General features: G+C 44.7%; 1 protein-coding gene across 1 annotated transcript in view; it reads left to right on the forward strand.

Moving 5' to 3' along the window:
• The window catches only part of LOC124789140 (dorsal-ventral patterning protein Sog), a 477,626-nt gene that overhangs the window by 421,580 nt on the left and 37,295 nt on the right, over positions 1-18,751 (forward strand). Inside the window, exons 7-9 of the mRNA XM_047256433.1 lie at positions 8,772-8,979; positions 12,238-12,471; positions 16,195-16,423. Of these exons, the coding sequence (XP_047112389.1) occupies positions 8,772-8,979; positions 12,238-12,471; positions 16,195-16,423 (671 nt within the window). The remainder of the gene's footprint in view (positions 1-8,771; positions 8,980-12,237; positions 12,472-16,194; positions 16,424-18,751) is intronic.

Raw genomic sequence — 18,751 nt, forward strand, 5'->3', positions numbered from 1 at the left:
TTATTTGTTCTTGGGCATTATCTAGCGAATCTGTAATCAGTGCCACGTCATCTGCAAAGACTAAACAGTCGACAGTGATCTTGTTTGGATCTCTTCCTAGTTGAATCCCTTTAGTACTGATGGCCTTCTTCCATTCTAGAACTACCTTCTCTAACACATAGTTGGAAAGCAGAGGTGACAAACCATCTCGCTGTCGGACACCTGACTTCATTTAAAACGATTTTGAGAGCTCTCCCCAAAATTTTACTTTCGATTTTGTATTTGTCAAAGTTGCTTTAATTATTTCAGTTGTTTTAGTATCGAGCCCTAATTCTTTTAAGATATCAAGCAGTGTATTTCTGTCAATTAAATCATAGTTTTTTTTAAATCCACAAAAGTAATTACATATTTTAAGTTCCTGATTTTCCTCATTTCTATTATGTTCTTTAAGTTTAATATTTGTTCTGCACGTGATGGCCGGCCGCGGTTGCAGAGCGGTTCTAGGCGCTTCAGTCCGGAACCGTGTGACTGCTACGGTCGCAGATTCGAATCCTTCTTCGGGCATGGATGTGTGTGATGTCCTTAGGTTAGTTAGGTTTAGGAAGTTCTAAGTTCTAGGGGACTGATGACCTCAGATGTTAAGTCCCATAGTGCTCAGAGCCATTTGAACCATTTGAGCGCATTTCACAAATTCAAATAACATAGTATCATGTGGCTACAATATCAATGAGTCACGCCTGGAATCAGTTAAATCATACAAATACCTGGTTCTACCAATTTATAGAGATATTAGATGGAATCATCAGGTACACTCAATCGTACGTACATCAGGTTGCAGACTTTGATTCTCTGGTAGGATACTGGGGAAATGCAATCAAACAGGATATCAGGAACTAGTGAATGCCTAGGAAGAAGGGCAGCGTGTGTGGTCAAAGATTTGTTTGACCCATAGGAGAGAGTCAGGGGGATACTACTCGTAGAAATCCCGGACTGGCAGACACTTCAAGGTAGACGCCAGTTCCCTGCGAAATCTTACTTACAAAGTTTGCGAGTGGGCTAATTACTGCACGCACAGACGACTTTTTAATTATATTTTATTGGTCAGAATTTATTACATCTTCACATTTCACATGAAATAATACAGACGGAAAAAGAGGGGTACACAATACGTAGCTCTATATGAGAACAAGCTTTACACATTTTCAGCTGAAAAGAACTTGGACGCCACAGAAACTTAAAACTGTCGACGAATAAACACTTCCTCGAAACACTCACTGCGCAGCGTCCACAAGGCCACTCCAACGAACATCTGCAACAACATCCAGCTCACTGCATTTCAGTCGAGCTCATTTTTGCTTTTTACAAGGTTCGTCTGAGTCCCTCACAGCTTTCGTAACGGCTTCGGGGCTCTCTGTCCCCTCCGTACTTTACCCTCAGTAGCAGTCCCCGACTTTAGAACTGATCTTCCTTATATCCTCAGACTTCTTTCGTTATTAATCTATCCTCTGCTTCTGAAGCAGGATGTTTAACGTGTTTATTTCATGCTCTGTTTCTATATATTTTGAAACAGTCTTCTTCGTAAACGATAAAGTCAGCAGCTACTCGTTCCCCATTTTATTTACGACGCAGTGAACTTAATTTCCAGATAGCCAGGAAACAAAGCCCCCTCGGGGAAGATTATGTTGTTGTTGCTGATTTTCCTACCATCAATTATTTTGATAAAAGCTGCCCTGTTTTTATTTCCTTCCATATCTCGAAACATCTTGTCGAAGTGAAATGATGATGTAGCGTGTCGGCAAAGTTACATTTTATAGACTTATTTGTATCACTTAGACTATCTCAATGTAGATTATCGTTCATGCTTATAACATTATTATGCAGTACATCACTTATACCTTTTTTATAAGCACTCGATTGCACACATTGCTCCAGTTGGCTTTCCAGTTGTTGGGATACTTTAACTCAGTCTTATGTCTGTTGTCTCTTGTTCTAGACTACAGTTTTTACGACTTCTATCATTTACAGCGTTTTTCACGTAGCTCAAATCCACGCAGTAGATCCATAACAGTTCCGCATCGCTCCACTGGGAAATGACGACATGGGTATGTTCCCTTGGCCCCCTTAATTCGTTTGGCCTAACGTCTTCTGACATTTTCCTTTGGGGGTACATTAAGAACCATGTTTACGTACCCCCCACTGCCAAGAACACTGGACCAGCTCAGAGAACCCATCAATACTGCTGTGGTGACCGTCGAGGGGATATTGCTACAGAACGAACTATGCTACAACTCGGACATGTGCCATGTGACCAGAGGGACACTCGTAGAACAGTTTTAGAACGCACAATGCAAACTTGGTGAGTTTACGGATTTATTCACGCATCAGTCATATTTGTACATGTAATACTTCGGAAAATATAGAGCTGCGAAAACAAATTAATCACTTGCAGTAGCCCTGCATTTTAACTTGTAATTCATTTTCCTTTTCATTTGTAGGTGGATCTAGACGTTTTGGTTATAGTATTTTGAATAGTTTGGCGGTTATGCTGTTCGAAACCTTTTCACAAATTTAAAGAGCTATTTGATGGTTTTCTGAAGTATGTCTGTAAGACTTTGACCAAACTGTTTAGGATTTTACATTATCGTCTGAACTGCTGCTTTCAAATACATATTAATTTAGCTAGTGCCCTAGGGGGCCTGCAGAATTTGCCCTGCATACGTAGCTGTGGACAGAATTGCACAGTTTATTATTTTAACTTTCTGTATGATGTTCGTGTCTCTCCTATAGCACTGAAACACTTTCTCCAACACATTTTTCCAATTGCTCCCGCGCTCCATACGCGAATGGAATAGAGACATCCTAACGTGTAGTAACGTGGGTAGAACGCTCTGCCATGCACTTCACAGAGATTTGCATATAATGTTTGTAGCTGAAGATGATCTCTCGAAAGAAAGGTCGACTTCTCAATGCGTTGACTGCCACACCAACGATACTTCATACAGTGATCGTAGTCCACACGGCGAGTACACATAATACGTAATACATTCAAAAAAGAAAAAAAGAAGGGATTATCCGAATGGAACGGAAATCGATAAATGTGATGTACACGGACAAACAAACAAGTGATTACAATTCCAGAAAAATTAGATGATTTATTCAAGAGAAAGGAGTTCACAAACTGAGCAAGCCTATAACATGTTGCTGCACCTCTGAAGCAGTTATTCGATTTGGTACTGATTGATAGTTTTTGGATGCCCTACTGAGGGATTTTCGTGCTAAATTCTGCCGAAATGGTGCGTTAAATCGTCAAAATTCCGAGCTGTGTGTGGAGGGTCCTCCTTATAACGCTGCAAACGTTCTGAATTGGGGAGAGATCCGGTGACCTTTCTGCCCAAGGAAGGGTTTGGAAACGCAAAGGCAAGCAGTAGAAACTCTCGCCGTGTGCAGGCGGACATTATCTTCTTGAAATGTAAGCCCTGGATGCCTTGCCATGAAGGGAAACAAAACAGGACGTAGAATACCGTCGACGTACCGCTGAGATGTAAGGGTGCTGCGGCTGACGAAGGAAGGAGTCCTCTTATGAAAATAAATGCCACCTTAGACCATCATTCCTAGTTATCTGGTAGTACAGCGGGCAACAGGCAGGCTGGTATTTCGCCGCTGTTCGGGGCGTCTCTAGACACGCCTTCGGCCGGGAATCTCATTGACTGGAGTAAAATTGTCTTTAGTGATGAATCCTGCTTCGATCTGCGCTTCCGTGACCAGTGAAGATGTCTCGAGACGTCCCAGGCAGTGGTGGTTTACCTTTTCTGCCTGACAACCAGAAGTGGCGGTCTTGCGCACCATTTCATTTTATAGCTGGACCCCTTTGGCTGTCATCTGCAGCACTCTTTCAGCGGTGCGTCGACGATATTCTACACCCTGTTTTGTTGCCCTTCATGGCAATCGTAGTCTCTCCCTCTAGAGTGTAGCACAGTTCGGAGTGTCTGAAGATGACTACTGGACCCTTCGTCGAAATATTGTGCAGAAAAATAGAATACCCGAAGTACACGATTAGTGGTGGTGCTGATGGCCATGGTGGCTGTGGCACTTGGTTCAAATGGCTCTGAGCACTATAGGACTTAACGTCTGAGGTCATCAGTCCCCTAGAACTTACAACCACTTAAACCTATCTAACCTGGCATCACACACAACCATGCCCGAGGCCGGATCCAAACTGATTGTAGCGCCAGAACCGCTCGGCCACCCCGGCCGGCCATAGAATGTCATTTTCCCCTCGTTGCATGTACGAAAATAACAGGACACAAAATGACCGTTACTGGAAGGAAGTACCCTCGGACGTGCACAGACTTGGGTGGTGTCTGCTGACGGTGGCGAAGCGACGGCTATAAGCAGTGCGGGTGACGCACGCTCAGGCGGTGCGGTGTGACCAGTGGCTGGCAGGCGGCACCTGTTGCGGAACCGCGGCTGCACCCCGCGTGGGCGGCGGGGCGGCGGTCCTTCGTAGCGGCACGCAGCCTCCCATTATCTCTGCCGCAACAGCTGATGCAGCTTGCCAGGCGGCCGTCTGCAGCTATGTATACCCCGCTGAGTTACGACCACAGTGACAGCCCGTCAACCCTGCCGAGTGGGCACGTGACTAACCAGCGCGCAGACCTGTAGCGCGTACGCACTGTACTACTCGAATACCGAGGTGCGTAGTGGTTAACCCGCAATACTTGCGTACTGGAGCATCAATGTTCAAATTCCACTCTGGCCATCGTGATTATGGTATTCACTCGATATTCATATTGAGATCCTTCCTTTCATCAGATAGCCAACTGATGTAGTGCAGAATGAATCTTTCCCCCAGCACACCTTGGCACACACGATCTGAACAACACCATCCAGATTCCACTGTGTAATGCGGCTTTGACCACTAGATGTCACGAGAAGCTGACACGTCACAGCAAAAGGAGGCGGGGTTACGGTGTTGTCAGTAGCACTTAACAGCAGATGGGTCGGTCAGGAAAGTTCAGTGACTTCGGACGCGGACGAGTCATTTGGGTGTCACCTGAGTAACAGATCCATCAGTCATATTTCAGTCCGTCTAAAGCTGCTCAAGTCGACTATATGTAATGTGATTGTGGCGTGTAAACGTGATGGAACAAAGGCACCTGAACCAAGACCAGGGACACATGTACCGATGGACAAAGACCGTCGAGGATTGCGAAAACTCGTTCCAAAAAAGCACATGAAATCACCAGAACGGATCAATCGTGAGTTCCAAAGTGCTACTAGTAGTCCAGCTAGCACAATAAGTTAGAAAGTGTGGGGTACAATGGTCCAGTGGCTCCTCATAAGCGCCGGCTGCTGTGGCTGAGCGGTTCTAGGCACTTCAATCCGGAACCGTGCTGCTGCTACGGTCACAGGTTCGAATCCTGCCTCGGGCATGGATGTGTGTGATGTCCTTAGGTTAGTTAGGTTTAAGTGGTTCTAAGTCTAGGGGACTGATGGCCTCAGATGTTAAGTCTCATAGTGCTTAGAGCCATTTGAACCATTTGAATCCTCATAAGCAACACATATGTGTGGTCAGTGATAAGGGACGCTTGTGTTGGTGTAAAGAGCTAAGCCACTGCACAGTCGATGACTGTACACAACAGCATTCCGACAGCCCGATGGTAAATGGCAAAGCCGACAGTGGAAACATTCCATCTCTGCCCCATCAAAAATATCCAACTTCGGCTGCTCGTCGAGTTGCTCGGGCGTGGAACAAATCATTGTGCAGCACTGTGAAGACAGTTTGCAGAAACTGCGATGCCCTATAAAATCAAAATGCCCAAGAATGCTGTCGGACGGAATCATCCTGTTGCATGATAACGCCCGCCCTCACACCGTCAATCGGACGGTTTGGTTGGGAAACACTGCAACACCCTCCGTACAGCATGGACCCTTCACTGTGTAATTTTCACCTGGAGAAAGACATGCATCTACGTTGGTTTCATTCGGAAGTGAAAGTGCGAGAACAAGCGCCGTTGTGGATCCGTCAACGGGCGACCGCGTTCTACGACACAGGAATTGATGGTCTCGTCTCCCAGTGGGATAAATGTCTGGACGCGTGTAGTGATCATTTTTTAATGGAACCATTCTATGTCCCACTGAGGCGGTATTCGGTTTTCATTTGACTACCATCTGTACACGGAAAAAACCCAATAAACCGGAATGGAGGTTTCAGTTATGCAAGGATTGGGGTTCAGCACTCACTTTGTCAAGACCATCTCATCCACCAGAGATGGAAATTGCGGAGATAATAATAACGGAACAGTGCTGGTTGTAAAAAACAAACGAACTTCAAAGAGCCCTGTGGGCGTCGAAGTCCAGCTCGGCGAGAGCGAAACCAACAATACTCCAGACGCTGGATGGATTCCAGACAGCGAGTTCGCAAAATAACGCAGCTCGCATAGCCGGAACATAAGGTGGGCTCAGTTGTCGAAACACTGTTCAGAAAAATGGAATCAGCTACTCGGTTGAACGTCCAAAAGCGTACCACTGATGCAGACGACAGAATAACTTTTATTTTCATTTCCTTTCCTGTTAAATATAAGACTGGAATAAATAACCAGGCAAAACAAGGGAATCAGGTAATCATGCCCTTAAAACTGAGTTTGGAAGGTGTGACCAGAATCGAATGCTACTGGGTGCTTCTCAGATGGTGCATAAGGCAGTGTCGATGGCGCGAAATGTCCAGTACTTGCCGTTAAATGGCGATGTCTGGATCCGAGTCCCAGTGTTGTGCACAACGTGCAATTCTTCGAACGACAGCGTGGTGTCGAAATCGGCGTGGAGTGGCCTTCGGCTGCCCTGAGTATTGAGGCGGTCTGACAGCGCTGTCAGCTGACACCCGTCCATGACGGATGACCTGCGATCGGGGCCTCTCGTCCCGCTTGCATTAGAGAGAAAAAATAAAAATAACAGGGTGAGAAATCCTACACTGTTTACTGTCTGGCGTAGAAGACTTGCACAGCTTGCTTAACGTCTCTGTACTACCCAAGTCCTGTAAGCTCTGTTTTCACAGATCATTCTCTGTATTCCAAGTTCTCTACTTCCATAATGCAGCAGTAAATTTTCTGACTCTTTTTAATGGTTCACCGTTTTCAGGTTTCGCTGATACTATTCGCGGGACTATACTTCTCAATATCAAAACTTGTAAATAAAAATAGTTTCTGTTAAAATTTCGTGTACGTATATCAGTGTATCATGTTGCCAAGAAAAGACTTTATACTGTATTTCGGATGCACACGTATATATGTTTTTCTATCGTATGATCTTACTTAATTTCCATGAATCATGGTCCGAAGAAGGTCCCAAAAAGTTCCGAGACGAATTTTATTCCTCGCGTATAAGCGACGTCATCGCAGTAACTACGGTGGCTGCTTGAACTAACGACTACAAACAACAGATGCTAATTCAACCAGCCAGTTTTGAGCGGGCGGTGTTAAGTAGTGGACATGCTGCCATAGTGTGTCAACGTTGCTGTGGTGCAAATCGTATTGGAGGAATATCTTCGAATTAAGTTCAAACGGTTCATATGGCTCTAAGCACTATGGGACTTAACATCTGAGATCATCAGTCCCCTAGACTCAGAACTACTTAAACCTAACTAACCTAAGGACATCACACACATCCATGCCCGAGGCAGGATTCGAACCTGCGACCGTAGCAGTAGCACGGTTCCGGACTGAAGCGCCTAGAAACCACTCGGCCATAGCGGACGGCCGAATTAAGTGTTCAAGACATTTTCCAGAATATTTTGGAGAAGAAAAAGGTATGTGCAAAGTTTGTTCCGTACATCTCGATTCTCGAACAAAAAACGACACGTAAAAAACCATCAGGTGTGACGAGACTTGGTGTTGTCAATACGAGCCTTCCGTGAAACAAATACTTATCCAAACAATAACATTTTTAGTGTAACACGGATTTAAATCGAACAAAAAGTTTTACATAAATATGTGCAGATGTGTAATTAAGCGGGCTAGGTAGCATAAAAAGTCCTGCAGCGGGTGAAAAATGACTTTATTAGCGACAAAGTATGCATGATGCGTTTCGGAATTATTTACATCTTCAAAAATCCTACTGCAAAGGTAGTCAAAGGACAAGAGCGTTACCAGTTGTTCAGGTACCATCTATGTTACGTAGCCAGCTGGTAGCACTCTTTCCCTTGTGCTACCGTTTCACCCGGATTTCTAAAGATGGAAAAAATTGACAATCGCCACCAAGGGTGCGAATAGCATACTGCGGGACCGAGCTGTTCATAACAATGGGTTCAAATGGTCGAAATGGCTCTGAGCACTATGGGACTTAATATCTGTGGTCATCAGTCCCCTAGAACATAGAACTACTTAAACCTAACTAACCTAAGGACATCACACACATCCATGCCCGAGGCAGGATTCGAACCTACGACCGTAGCGGTCACGCGGTTCCAGACTGAAGCGCGTAGAACCGCACGGCCACACCGGGCGGCCATAACAATGGGGCAAAGCAGGTAACAGTGATTCAGTCTAGTGCAGTCTGTTGCCTGAGCTGCTACAAATCATACCATCCTGCTTATTGGATGTCGATCTTGGACCGTACCCGGACTTTCTTGTTCTCGTTATTGGCTTTAGTTCACTATGTTGCTCACTACAAACTTGACGTTTTCGAGTTAAGTGGTCACATTGCCCCTGAGCGAAAATATGATATCCGAGGAGAGGAGCCGATGCAGCAAACAGAGCTACGCGTCGGGCGCTGAGTAGAGGTCGTTCCGCCTGCAGGCACCACTCGCTGACCACGGAGGTGTTCTCCGGCCTGCTGGAGGAGCGCGCCGGCGGAGACGCGGCGGCCACGGCGGTGGTGTCCGTGCACGCCGCCCCCGACACCAGCAGCGTCCACCTCAGCCTCCTGCTGTCCGCAGACGTGCCCCAGGGGGCGCAACTGGTCGCCCGCCTCGAGGACGAAGCCGGCCGCGCCATCGTCGAGGAGGTAAGCCCTTCCCGTCTCTGCCCTCTTTCTCTCCCACTGTGGCCCCATCCACCCAGCAGGTGTTCCTCTGCAGTTCTGAGAAGGTTGAGGAAGAGTTAATCCCCATACTCAAATTCCACAACTTTTTTTTGTTTTAAGTCATCAGTCTTCTGACTGGTTTGATGTGGCTCGCCACGAATTCCTCTCATCTCTTCATCTCAGAGTAGCACTTTCAGCTTGCGTCCTCAATTATTTGCTGGATGTATTCCAATGTCTGTCTTCCTCTACAGTTCCTCCCTCTACAGCTCCCTCTGCGAGTCATTCCCAGATGTCTTAATAGATGTCCTTACATCTACATCTACATCTACATCCACATCCATATTCCGCAAGCCACCTGACGGTGTGTGGCGGAGAGTACCTTGAGTACCTCTATTTTTTGTCTCTTCTATTCCAGTCTCGTATTGTTCGTGGAAAGAAAGATTGTCGGTATGCCTCTGTGTGAGCTCTAATCTCTCTGATATTATCCTCATGATCTCTTCGCGAGATATACGTAGGAGGGAGCAATATACTGCTCGAGTCCTTGGTGAAGGTATGTTTTCGAAACTTCAACAAAAGCCCGTACCGAGCTACTGAGCGTCTCTCCTGCAGAGTCTTCCCCTGGAGTTTTATCTATCATCTCCGTAACGCTTTCGCGATTACTAAATAATCCTGTAACGAAGCGCGCTGCTCTCCGTTGGATCTTCTCTATCTCTTCTATCAACCCTATCTGGTACGGATCCCACACTGCTGAGCAGTATTCAAGCAGTGGGCGAACAAGCGTACTGTAACCTACTTCCTTTGTTTTCGGTTTGCATGTCCTTAGGATTCTTCCAATGAATCTGTCTGGCATCTGCATTACCGACGATCAACTTTATATGATCATTCCATTTTAAATTACTTCTAATGCGTACTCGCAGAGAATTTATGGAATTAACTGCTTCCAGTTGCTGACGTGCTATATTGTAGCTAGATGATAAGGGATCTTGCTTTCTTTGTATTCGTAGCACATTACACTTGTCTACATTGTGATTCAACTGCCATTCCCTGCCCCATGCGTCAATTCGCTGCAGATCCTCCTGCATTTCACTACAATTTTCCATTGTTACAACCTCTCGATATACCACATCATCATCCGCAAAAAGCCTCAGTGAACTTCCGATGTCATCCACAAGGACATTTATGTATATTGTGAATAGCAACGGTCCTACGACACTCCCCTGCGGCACTCCTGAAATCCCTCTTACTTCGGATGACTTCTCTCCATTGAGAATGACACGCTGCGTTCTGTTCTCTAGAAACTCTTCAATCCAATCACACAATTGGTCTGACAGTCCCTTCTCCTTGTCAGTGTTTTCCACATATTCCTTTCCTCTCCGATTCTGTGCAGAACCTCCCCACTTGATCAATCCACCTAATTTTCAACATTTTTCTGTAGCACCACATCTCAGAGCTTCGGTTTTCTTATGTTCCGGTCCCCCCCCCTCATGATGCACGTTTCACTACCCTACATTGTTGTGCTCAACAGGTATATTCTCAGAAGTTTATTCCTCAAATTAAGACCTATGTTTGATACTGGCAGAGTTTACTCTTTTTGGCAGTGCCAGTCTGCTTTTTATTTTCTCCTTCCATCGTGGGTTCCGTCCATCATGGGTTATTTTGCTGCCTAGATAGCAGAAATTCTTAACTTCACCTATTTCGTGACCATCAATCCTGATGTTAAGATTCTCGCTGTTCTCATTTCCGCTACTTTTCATTAATTTCGTCTTTTTTCAATTTACTCTCAATCCATATTCTGTACTAACTAGATGTTCACTCTATTCAGCAGATCCTGTAATTCATCTTCACTTTCACTGCGGATAGCAATGTTATCAGCAAATCTTATCATTGATATCGTTTCACGTTGTTCCCACTGCTGCCTAGTCCACAAAGAGTGCTTTCATGCCCGTGTGACACACGTCCCCTGAACTCTATATAGAACATGAGCTTTGAGAGTCCTTCTGGCACGTAATCCCTGTTCATGCAGTTTATTTTGTATCGTTTGTGTTGACACACTCGTAACTGTTCGCTACTGCCGCTGTAGACGTGTAGCATTGTGTTGAAGGTTTCTGTTTGCTATTATACGCAGATATCAGTCGCGCACACTTGTTGTTTTTTGTCCCACGGCCAATTCTGTGACGATCCTCAACTGATCCTGTCACCAGAAAATTGTGGTATCACGTATCAGTACCGCCCCACAGGCGTCAGGGTTGACAACGGAATTGCAATTTTTCCGCCAGACGCCAATAATGGTTGCACAGGATTTGGCGTACCCAATGGCGCACAGCGGCTGAGCCACGCCTCCAGTGGCTCCGTATCACAAGCGCCCCCTGCCTCCTCGATACACGACGGCTGGCGGCAGCCACTCAGCCCATTTGCTGTGTGAAGCGACACAGAGACCATCATTCGTGCTAAGTTCAGAGAGCCTCTTTTTTGTTGACAATGTGATATCTAGACTCCGATTCTTGCTGCATTATTTGTAATGAATCTTCGTACACTTGGAGAGATGCAAGTTAAGTAAATCTTCTGTTTACTGTGTTAACTTGTTCACTAATCATTTCTCCTCCTGTCCCACGACGACAGCAGTTGCTGCACCACGCTGTAGCCCATCTCTCCTTACTTTGGTGTACAAAGTCGTGCACAACACGACCCATCCTGAAGCAACACAACTCTCATAATGATATGTACCACAAGTACTACAATGTTCACAGGTGACACGGATGTCACAGCCTGCACATACCGCCCCCCCCCCCCCAGAATTACAGTACAAACAAACCAATGTATTGGTATCATAACATATTTCTGGTCACTACGTTCGATATGAAAGGTTCAGGAACATGCAACATTTATTTTGACGAATGTAGATACTCTTAAGAGACTCCCAGTTGATCGCAGCGAAGCATCTGCTTTTCCTACAGCCGGTCATCCCACTTCAGGGCCCACTGAATGGATACTCTTACATGTTATTGTTTCCAGTTGATCTCAGCCAAGCAGCTGCTTTTCCTACAGCTGGTCACTCCATTTCAGGTCGCTCTGGACGGCCACTCCTAGATGTTACCGCTTCCAGTGGATCCCAACCAAGCATCTGCTTTTCCTACAGTCGGTCATCCCACTTCAGATCGCTCTGGACAGCCACTCCTAGATGTTGCAGTTTCCAGTGGTTTTACGCCACAAGCAGTGTAGTGAGTGACGCCCTGTTTGCAGACGGTGCGCGCGCCGCAGCCGCAGACGCAGGCGCCGCTCGGCGGCCACGGCCACAACCACAACCAGGCGTCGCTGTCGGAGGTGGAGCTGCGCAGCCCGGTGGGCGCCGGGGCGCTGCGGCAGCTGGCGGCGGGCCGCCTCAGGGTGTCGCTGTCCGCCGCCGACGCCGGGGGCCGCCGCCTCATGGAGCTGCGCGGCCGCGTCACGGCCAGGGTCTCCTGCGAGATACTCCAGGTAGCTTGCCTACTTCTAGTAGACGCCGCCCACAGCTCTCACGTGTCACCTCTCCTGAACGCCAATAAGTCGCCAGGGCCGGATCGGACCTCAATTCGATTTTACAAAGAGTATTCTTTAGCATTGGTCCCTAACGCAGCTTGCCTTTACCGCTAATCTCTCGCCTAGTGGAAAGTACCAAGTGACTGGAAAAATCGGAAGTAACGCCTGTACATAAAAAGGGTAAAAGAAGAGACTCGCAAAACTACAGTCCAATATCACTGTCGTCGGTTTGCCGCTGCAGAATTCTTGAATATATGAAGGTGGTTTGAACAGCCAGGTAAAATAACCACAATAATAGTTGTTTCATAAACAACTCATTTTACTTCTCGACATACAATAAATAAATAAATAAATAAATGTCGTGTGACTAGGGCCCCCGGTCGGGTAGACCGTTCGCCGGGTGCAAGTCTTTAGATTTGACGCCACTTCGGCGACTTGCGCGTCGGTGGGGATGAAATGATGATGATTAGGACAACACAACACCCAGTCCCTGAGCGGAGAAAATCTCCGACCCAGCCAGGAATCGAATCCGGGCCCTTCGGATTGACATTCTGTCGCGCTGACCATTCCGCTACCGGGGGCGGACTCGACATACAATGAGGCGGCAAATGTCAGGGGAAACTTCATAATATCGTATCGGACCTCCAAGTAAAAACTTGGCATAGTGCAGCAGCTCGACGTGATAGGGACTCAACAAGTCGTTGGGAGTCCCCTGCATTAGTAGTGAGCCATGCTGCCTCTAAAGCCGTCCATAATTGGGAAAGTATTTCTGGTGCAAGATTTTGTCCATTAGGTGACCTCGATTACGTCCCATAAATGTTCGATGAGATTCACGTCGGACGATCTGGGTGGCCGAATCATTCGCTCGAATTGTCCAGAATGCCTTTCAAACCAATCGCGAACAACTGTGGCCTGATGACATGCCGCATTGTCATCCATAAAAATTCCATCCTAGTTTGGGTACGTGAAGTCCATGAAGACACTGATGAGTTCAGATGAACAGAGTTTGAATTGCATTTGGCGTCAGTGGTGTTTGGTTTATGTGGGTTTGCGTGTGTGTGCTGACTACTGGGGCAGAGAGATCTCTCTCTCTCTCTCTCTCTCTCTCTCTCTCTCTCTCTCTCTCTCTCTCTCTCTATGTCCCAGTACTCAACACACGCACGTAAATCCACACAAACCATACACCACTGACGGCCAAATACAATTCAGACTCTCGCGCCTCACCCAGCCAAAAACACTACGAAACAAATGAACATCACACAGCCATAACAACGCGTAATGGCAGCGAAAACTCCGCCTATGTTTTGAGAAATCATAAAAGCGCAGTGCCAAGCTACCATAGGTCACGAAGCAAACCTGTTTCCTTCGCCAACAACACAGGAGAACGCACCACAACCTCAAAACTGTAAGTTACACACAAAAAACGTGATACAGACTCCATTTCCGTAAATACGTAACAAACAGAAAGATAAATTACGTTTTGCTGTTTGCAGATGACAAGTTGCATATTGTGTAGCAGATTAACTGTCAAAATAAATGGGCAATAACATCATGTAAGGTATGTTAACTAATGCATACATCCACTTTTCGCCAATTAAGCTATCAATGGAACTTCGACATAATGTTGTAAACAACACAAATGTTAATATGTAACAACAATTTTTCAGTAAAAAATATAAATTAAACCCACTGATGATAGCACTAAAGTTCTGAAACATGTATAGATGAAACAAAACAGAAAAGAGGTGTCTTGCATAAGGCGGAACTTCTCATCCCATTTTCGTAGCAAGCAAGAAGAACTGCACCACAAGATGATTATTAGTTATAGGGTCCACAGTACAAGTTAAAAATAGAAACATTTATTTTTAGATCGTCCACAGAGTGAAGAGGTTATTTTTGTTATGTAACCAAATAACCTTATGTCGTCCATGTTGGACTGTTGTAAGCAAGTGCGACTGTTTATGTCAATAAAAGTTCAAATATAACAGTTATCTTCGACAGTTACTTTTTTAAATTTCATCCCAGGACGCGTTTCTAGAGTTTACACTCCCATCTTCAGGTGGAAAAATAACATTATGTTACGTTTTTACCACATGGATGCAGCTTGTTGTTTGCTGTGGTTTGGTTCAAATGACACTGAGCACTATGGGACTTAACATCTGAGGTCATCAGTCCCATAGAACTTAGAACTACTTAAACCTAACTAACCTAAGGACATCACACACATCCATGCCCGAGGCAGGATTCGAACCTGCCACCGTAGCAGTCGCGCGGTTCCAGACTGAAGCGCCTAGAGCCGCTCGGCCACACCAGCCGGCTGCTGTTGTTTCATTTTGCTACAAGACACTTATAAAAGGCATTTGTTATCGTAATATGGCATTAATTTTATAAATTTTAAATGATGAAAGTGTTACTTACAATCTGTTCCAGTGCATAGAACCCTGCTGTACTTTATAAATATACACTTTTAACTTTATTTCGTCTGAAAGAACACGAACCAATAACATAAGCATACAAGAGATTATAACGGTGGAGAGATATGGTGCCTTGCCTGAGATATCATTTATTACTAAGTTACATGTGGACTAATATATATAGCAATTATAAAATTGTTTCACTTAACTTGTTAAAGATAAGAAACACAAAAAATATAAAACTTTCAGACTTGGTACCAACATAATCTAATTCTTACTGTTTCTGTGCACTGCTTTGAGAATTATCTTTTATGAAGGTCACTCACGAAGTAGATATTGGAAAGAGTTATAGTGCATCATCTAAGATATCTGCAAAGCTCTTAAAGAACCTCTTTGCCACTGCCGTATCTTTTTCATTTAGTGTGTTCTGTCCATGTTTTCTATTGTGAATGAAAATTTCCGGTTCTTCATAAAAATTGAGTTTGTGGACTTTGTTTGTTTTGTGAAGTATTTTAAGGTTGTCCTTTGTGTTATCAAAGGAATGTCCCGTGTCAGTGACAAAGAGCTTCTATAAGAGCTTTATAGATGTCCAAGATGATGCACTGCAACTATTTCCACCCTCTACTTCGCGACATTAGGAGCTACGAGTACTTGTTCAGAAGAGACGTGTTTCACAGTGGCGAAGATGAATAGGTACTCATAGTTCTTAAGGTATGCAGTTTAGAGCCCAAGTTTACTGGATTTTTTTTTTTTTTTTTTTTTGTTTCGAATGAGCGTTCTTGTCATATCACTGAATACTGACCATTCCTCCTGGGACACCCTGCACATCCATTACCAGGTACTTATTCCTGTCTCTCTTATATTTTGCTTATTGAAGAGTACTGTCGAAGCATCTGATAAATTTTGTTTTTCACTTTTATCACGGACTATGAACTGCGTAAATGATGTGTAATAAGTGTTTTTCCACACAAGAAGACCAGAATAAAATTTAAAGGGACCATTACATTGCAGCAGTAGACACACATCGTAAGTATCACGCCTTAAAGTTTCATAATACATGGAAAACGCACTTGATAATGGGTACTCTTTCCTACAAAGTGTCATGTGAAAAATTAATTAAGGAGAAGCGTTTTCAAGTAGTGCCAGTATGGTCCTGCCTTGGGCAAACGCAAATTCTGCTTTTTGTGTGTGTGTGTGTGTGTGTGTGTGTGTGTGTGTGTGTGTGTGTGTTTTAGATGTGCACTAGTTGTGGCCCGTTGTTTGACAGGCCGTACTGACTCCGACCGACGCCGCCTCAGCAGAGGGCAGTCGCTCTGACGACTCGCCCGCTGCCCCCTCCGCGGGGGTGGGGGGCGTGGCGTGGATGTTCGCGCGCCGCGACGGCTCGCTGTCGTATGGCGCGTCTCTGTCGGGGCTCGAAGCGCTGTCCGTGCGCATGCTCACGCTCACGTCGGCTCGCGGCACAGAGATCTACGACCTCACGCCGGCGCTCTCTGGTGAGAACCAAAACGTACAGTACAAGCAGCGCAGGGCAACGCTGCGATGGTCAATAAAAATATTCCAAAATTAGATTTTCACTCTGCAGCGGAGTGTGCGCTGATATGCAACTTCCTGGCAGATTAAAACTGTGTGCCGGACCGATACTCGAACTCGGGACCTTTGCCTTTCATGTCTCAGATCGTAGAGCACTTGGCCGCAAAAGGCAAAGGTCCCGTGTTCGAGTCTCGGACCGGCACACAGTTTTAATCTGCCAGGGAGTTTCACATCAGCGCACACTCCCCTGTAGAGTGAAAATCTCATTCTGGAAACATCCCCTAGGCTGTGGCTAAGCCATGTCTCCGCAATATCCTTTCTTTCAGGAGTGCTAGTTCTGCAAGGTTCGCAGGAGAGCTTGTCCAAAGTTTGGAAGGTAGGAGACGAGGTACTGGCAGAAGTAAAGCTGTGAGGACGGGGCGTGAGTCGTGCTTGGGTAGCTCAGATGGTAGAGCACTTGCCCGCGAAAAGAAAAGGTCCCGAATTCGACTCTCGGTCCGGCACGCAGTTTTAATCTGCCAGGAAGTTTCATTAAAAATATTGACCTACAAAAGTAGCAGCCGCACTACCTAACACAATTAGTCTTAAAAAAATTTCTACATTCTAAAGAGGCCCTCACACGTTCAATAATATTGCCAAACTGTCAATATTTTGACTGTCTAAGGGCGCGTATTGACGTATTGTCAGTCCTAGAAATACAGATAAGCGGTATTGATAGACCTCAAAATATTCTCAATATTTTGAATACATAAACATATTGATTGTTTGGTAATATGTTGACAGAGCTTCAGGAACCAGCCACGCGGCTTTAGTGTGCACTGATTATTTTTTTTTTAATTCGCCATTGTGTGTATCATACTTCACTCAGTTTTTAAGGAGCCCCTTAACACTAAACAATTTTAATGGCCTATGCGAGGGTAATCAACGTATAGGAAACTTTAGGGTGGATTCTCTATGACATTGCTTACTTCATTAATTTCAAAATATAGTATATATTGTTACCTAGTAGTTTTGAAAAACGCTTTGATTTCGAAAATATACGTCGTATATCTGCTGTGACTAGTAAGAGGTCTGGGAAATGTGTGTCAGTTTCACAAAATTATCACAAAGCACAAAAAGAAAGTTTAATGTTAATTTCCTGAACAGGTCCTTGCTTCATAGGCCTCCAAAGAATTTTACTAATTGTGCTTGAAGATATTACAGAACTAAACTTCGAGCATTAGAATGACCTGTCTGTCGTAAAACATCTCTAAGTAACTCCTAATCTCTCGACGAATGCGATTGCCTCGTAAACGTCTTTTGCTTCTTTATTTTATCTCGTGTCGACACTAATAACGTGTCGAAACATGCAGAATTCATTACAAAATAATGTATAAAATCTTTCGGGCCCGTGATTCTGATTTCAGTCAGGAAATTAACATGTGACCAGTGACTCCATTTTTCAACCAATCGCGGACTCATTTCCTGTTGCTTGCGAGCTATAGCTAATATAATTGCAGCACACGCCTTTCTTTGAGTCTTCGACACCTTAACCATGCAAAATCGCGTTGTCAACTGACAGTTTTAATCACTGTTATTGATAGTATGAGGTCGCTTCAATATATTGAAGGTCTGTCGAATTAGTATTGTCAATAAATAGTGAACGTGTGCAGCCCCCTTCAAAGACGCCTCCTAAGTGATTATGTTCAAGTAACACAACGTTAGTATAGTAAAAAACAATAACTGGTTAAAACATACGTCGAGAAGAGCACCTGAAGATTAAATTACATGCACCACAGCTGAACTATGATACCAGGAGATTAAAAGTAAATTTATTCTTTTTTTAATTTATCAGTACAAGCACACGGCTGAAAGTGATAATGATTAATACAGCTTCAACGGAGTGCAGAGTTACTATTCCCAAAAGTTTAACACCATCTGAATAAGTGAGTGAATAGTCTCATACCTCTTACAAAATTTCTGAAGTTTAAGCCGCTATTAAGTCACAATCACCTGGAATGAATTCTCAAAGCTTCCTCAAAGATGATGGGGTAGTGACTGAACTGTTTCAGTATACACAAGGAGCCCTTAGCGACAATCTTTAATTTTTAACTAGAAATGACAGTAAAACTTTTACGTAGGATGTTTTATTATGGACGTGGCCTTCTTGGCGTTAAAATTGTATGACGAGAGCTGTTATGCTCAACTTCTTACGTATGTAATATAAATTCTGCTGAAGACTCCCTTAGTTTAGGAGGCGAAACTATGGTCAATTCGACTATAAAATCCATCAGGGAGTACGTATTTGTCGT

Source organism: Schistocerca piceifrons, chromosome 3, assembly GCF_021461385.2.
Source record: "Schistocerca piceifrons isolate TAMUIC-IGC-003096 chromosome 3, iqSchPice1.1, whole genome shotgun sequence".
Taxonomy (NCBI): domain Eukaryota; kingdom Metazoa; phylum Arthropoda; class Insecta; order Orthoptera; family Acrididae; genus Schistocerca; species Schistocerca piceifrons.